At 36.7% G+C, this 4,696-nt stretch overlaps 1 protein-coding gene across 1 annotated transcript in view; it reads right to left on the reverse strand.

Annotated features, from left to right (window-relative positions):
- Nucleotides 1-4,696, reverse strand: part of LOC106869150 (nostrin) — a 57,689-nt gene that overhangs the window by 20,718 nt on the left and 32,275 nt on the right. The window contains exons 2-4 of the mRNA XM_052970311.1: nt 2,923-3,008; nt 368-448; nt 21-83 (exon numbers count right to left, since the gene is read on the reverse strand). Of these exons, the coding sequence (XP_052826271.1) occupies nt 21-83; nt 368-448; nt 2,923-3,008 (230 nt within the window). The remainder of the gene's footprint in view (nt 1-20; nt 84-367; nt 449-2,922; nt 3,009-4,696) is intronic.

A 4,696-nucleotide genomic window follows, 5' to 3' on the forward strand; every position in this document is an offset into this window, starting at 1 on the left:
GGGGGGGGGGGGAGGCTTACTTGTGGAATTCAGATTCATGATCCATTTCAACAGAAGTAGCTTTCCAGCCGTCAGTCAGACTTCTGAAATATAGAAGATATGTAATGTTATTATTTAAAAAAAAATTCAAACACATGTCTGTGTATATATATGTATGTAATTATGTGTGTCTGAATGCCTACCTGAGAGAGAGGAGGAGAGAGAGAGAAAGAGAGAGAGATAGATATAGGAAAGCGAATAAAGCAGAGATAGGAAATGGGTGTGAGTGTGTAGATAGATACATATATTATAAGAGGATGAGCGGAAACATTAATCTCGCCACCATACACGTGTGTTTGTGAAACAAGGTCATTCAGATTAAACTTACCCGCTGGAATTAGAAGACAGCTTCATGATCTTTGAACTGAGTCGGCTTAATCCCTTTGCATACGTTGTCTCTATGTCAGCTCTAAAATGAGAGAGAGAGAAGAGAATGATGATGACGATGATGATGATGATGATGAAAATTTTGTACTACACAAAATTTTAAGAATGGTTACAGAATAAAGAATTGCAAAATCAGATAAGAGATGATTAAAATAAAAGAGGCTTGGGTTTAGAAGCTACCAGGACTACCTCAAAGGGTTTAGCTGGACAAATTAACCAGTGTTTATTAAGTTAGGTACTTAGTCTATTGGTCTCTTTTAAGGAGGCAAACATAAAAACTTGCAAGTTGCCCAAGGTGCTGCATGATGGGACTGAACCAGAAACCACCTGGTTGCAAAGCAAGCTTCTTGATCATACAACCGTGCCTGTACCTATGAAGACAGGTTAACGAACATTGATCCAAATGGAAAATGGACACAAGGATAACAATATGTATCATCATCATCGTTTAACGTCCGTTTTCCATGCTGGCATGGGTTGGACAGTTTGACTGAGGTCTGGGAAGCCAGGAGGCTGCACCAGGCTCCAATCTCACCTGGCAATGTTTCTACAGCTGGATGCCAGGTCTCGAAAGATGACAACGTCTATCGAAGACAGATTATCCGAGTCGTAGGTGCAAGCATGGCTGTGTGGTTAAGAAGCTCAGTTTGCAACCATGTGGTTTCAGGTTCAATCCCACTGCACAGCATCTTGGGTAAATGTCTTCTACTCTACTGCTATAGTCCTAGGCTATATTCAATAAAAACTATATTCAATAAAAAGTCTGATTTACTGAAAATGTAAATTCAAAACCAGATTCATTTAATATTATAATGGGAAAGAGAGAGAGAGAGAGGGAGAGGTCGTTTTGAAAAGTCAAATGTCCTCCATCTCCTTAAAAAACACACACAAACCTTTTGCACAGATGTGACATGAAACTAGAGAATCATGGGAACCAGAGTTTGAAATGCACAAATATGTTAAAGAAAAAAAATGAGGGAAAATAAAGTATTTAAAGTTAGAAAAAAATGTAGGGATGGTTTAATTCTAATTTAGAAGTTGATTTTAAAATAGTTGTATTGTGATAAGAAGACTGATTATGGTGAGAGAATATGTTTGAGTCATTGGATGTAATACACACACACATATCCACACATACAAAAGCAAAGAGATAGAAAGATGGGTAATCCAAGAAGGAAAAGTGAGAGAGAGAGAGAGAGAGAGAGAGAGAGAGAGAGAAAGAGAGAGAAAGAGAAAGAAAGAGAGAACAGAACAGAACAGAAAGCAAATTATAATTAACAATTAAAAATAAGAGAGAAACAAACTTGGAAAAGACAATAACAACAACCAGAAGCAAATAAGAAAAAAAGAAAAAGAAACAATAAGCAAATAAGAAAGCCACAAAAGAATAAATATATAATAAATAAACAAAATAAAATGAGCGCAAAAAATTATCGTTGTGAATTTGAAGAGACACTTGTGATTGCATCCAGACCAAAGATTTTAATTAAAGAAAAATAGTAATAAAAAAATAAAATGTAATCAGCTAAATTAATGGGTGGAAAGTCCACATCATTTAGCTACTTCAATCACACACACACACACACACACACACGCTGTTATCTGTTATCAACAGGTGGTGTCTCCTTCATTAAGATAAGCTGATGCATTGCTACTCCACCAAGAAAAGAAAAGAAGAAAATGCCACTACCACCACCAGCCAAAAAGGACCCCCCCCACTCAATATGCGAAAAGTTTTCCACTACAATGTGCTGCAATGTAGTGCACAGGTGTGTTGCGAGTTCTTGAGATGAGTCAGGAAAGTGCTCAGAAGACTTTGGTGCTTTTTTAATGCACTGACAGCAGAATGCAACACATGCACTCATCTTCTTCAATTTAAAATAATCTTAAGATTTATTTTATGTCACAACACCTTTCAGAAGCTGGAGGTGTTCTGTAACACTTTTAGTGTGGATTGAAAATCATTGCTCCATGTGGTCACTTAATCTGCTAGAAAGAGCAGTCAATGAGTTCATAACCAATTGGATTGGTCACAAAGGTCACCGCAGAACATTTTAACAGACCTGTTGTATATATATATTAGACAAGTCAGCTACAGGAGCCAACTGGGGGGAGAATTAGGGGTAGACCAAGAACAAGATGACTGGATGATAGCCATGGTTGAGCTGGTCATGCTTGGAAATCCAGTCAGAAAGTGTAATGACAGTTGCTTTTGATAGGACTCTATGGAGAAAGTGCACCTCCATGACCATCCCCAAAATAGTGGGTTGAGAAAATGGATGGATGATTAATTTTACTAAATCCTTCCAAACCTCTGCAACATAATGGAATCTGCTAAAGACATCCAAGACCCAATTGGTAATGCTGAACTGCACAAGACATAAAATCTATGCAAGAACAGTCTACCAATGGCTCTTCCTCACAGTTTCCACCGACTTTATTTCATTCAGGAAAAACGAGACAAAGGTAAAATGAAGAAAATCTAAAAAGACTTACCTTTCTTGCATAATATTTGCGACATCTTTGGCAAATTCAGCCCCCTGCTTTACTATCTTCCGTAATTCTTCAAACCCATTCACCCCCTGCAAAACAACAGAGAACAACACAACCCATTAAATTTATTGGATTTTTACAGCTAAAAAAAAAAAAAAAAAAGAAATGAAAATCAATATTTTTCTAGAAAAAAAAATAGAAAAGAAAAAGGTAAAAAAAAATAATGTAGAAATATAAAAAACATCAATGGTAGTAGTTGTGGTACTGTATGTTACCAGAAAGGGTATGAAGAAGACAAAGGCTTCAGCACAGTTATGGCTAACTTGTGGCCTGCTGGAGTTTCTTGGATGGTATGCCTAACAAAAAATTACCTTGAATTGTTTAGGAGTGCATCCTGCCAGATGATAAACGTTATGTCTTATGCATCCTAATTCTTGAAAATGGTTGCCCACACCAGCTTCAGTGACGCAAACAAATTCTTCAGAGTAAAACAACAATTAGTTCTTATTTTCTTATTAGAAGTCTTTGCCGAGGAGGTTTAATAAGACTGAAACATGTCCCTTGTCTACACCAGTTGGTTTATTAAACTTGTCATCTTACTTCTTGATTTTAAACATCTGTAGAGGGAGTTTTGGTTGACCAATAACTGGGATAATACCAGTTGGTCAAGTTTTCCAATTCATTATATAATTACATATGATGAGTTACAGTAATTCTATTTTACTGATTACAGAAGGATGATAAGGCACCAATGGGATTTGAACCGAGAATAGTAATTCAGCAAAAGGATGTAATTTAAATAGTAACACGCAATCTACCATTTCTGTCACGCCACTCTGCAACTAACAACAACAACAACTTTTGTCAAAGCTTTCAAAGCCTGCAGTGAGACAAACAGACAGACAGTGGGACAGATGAACAGACAGACAACCAGGGAGACAAACAGACAGACTTAGAAAAGATTAAGATAATTGATGGTTAATTTGTATAATACTCAAGCAAGCTATATATAGATTGCGTTTGTGCTATGGACGATTTTTTAAATAAACAATCGTACATATTGTTTAAGAAATAATGCTATGCCACACAGGATGGGTTGCCTGACCACCACCGAAGAATAAACATGTTCAAATGAAAATATAGAAAGCAAATAAATTAACAGACAGAAAGGGGGGAAAAAAGGATAAACAGAAGAAGGGTTCCTCCCCTCAATTATATGACATATTGTATATTATTATTATTATTATAGTTCTATGGAAACCGTTGCGTGTCCTGGAATTATCATTAATGTGGGAGGTGGGGGAAGAAGCAACAGCCTAATGACAGGGAAGGAAAAGCTGTTAGTAAACACAGCTTGGTAAATATGAAGAATCTCAATGAATAGATTGAAGTGGTGGAAGGATTGGTGAGGACAGACAAAAGCCATTTGGTGTCTAATAACATTATAAGCAATGGAGAGACGAGAGCACTTTGCAAGCATTGATTGCCAAGACAGAATATTGAAGTTCTTTCTTCATGCTACGAAGGGCTGATGGCAGGGGAAAAGAGTGTTATGTTAGGGGAAAAAAGGACGAACACGCATGATGTGGATAGATGGAGGGCGAAAGAGGAATTAGCTCCAGAAATGTGGGAGAAAATAGGAAGGATAAAGGAATTGGGAATGGCTTATCCAGAAGATTATTAAAAGTTTAACACAATTTGAGGAAGGACAGACGCTAAGAATATACATATATATACCTCTCTCTCTCTCTCTCTCATATATATATATATATATATA

Source organism: Octopus bimaculoides, chromosome 9, assembly GCF_001194135.2.
Source record: "Octopus bimaculoides isolate UCB-OBI-ISO-001 chromosome 9, ASM119413v2, whole genome shotgun sequence".
NCBI classification, from domain to species: Eukaryota; Metazoa; Mollusca; class Cephalopoda; order Octopoda; family Octopodidae; genus Octopus; species Octopus bimaculoides.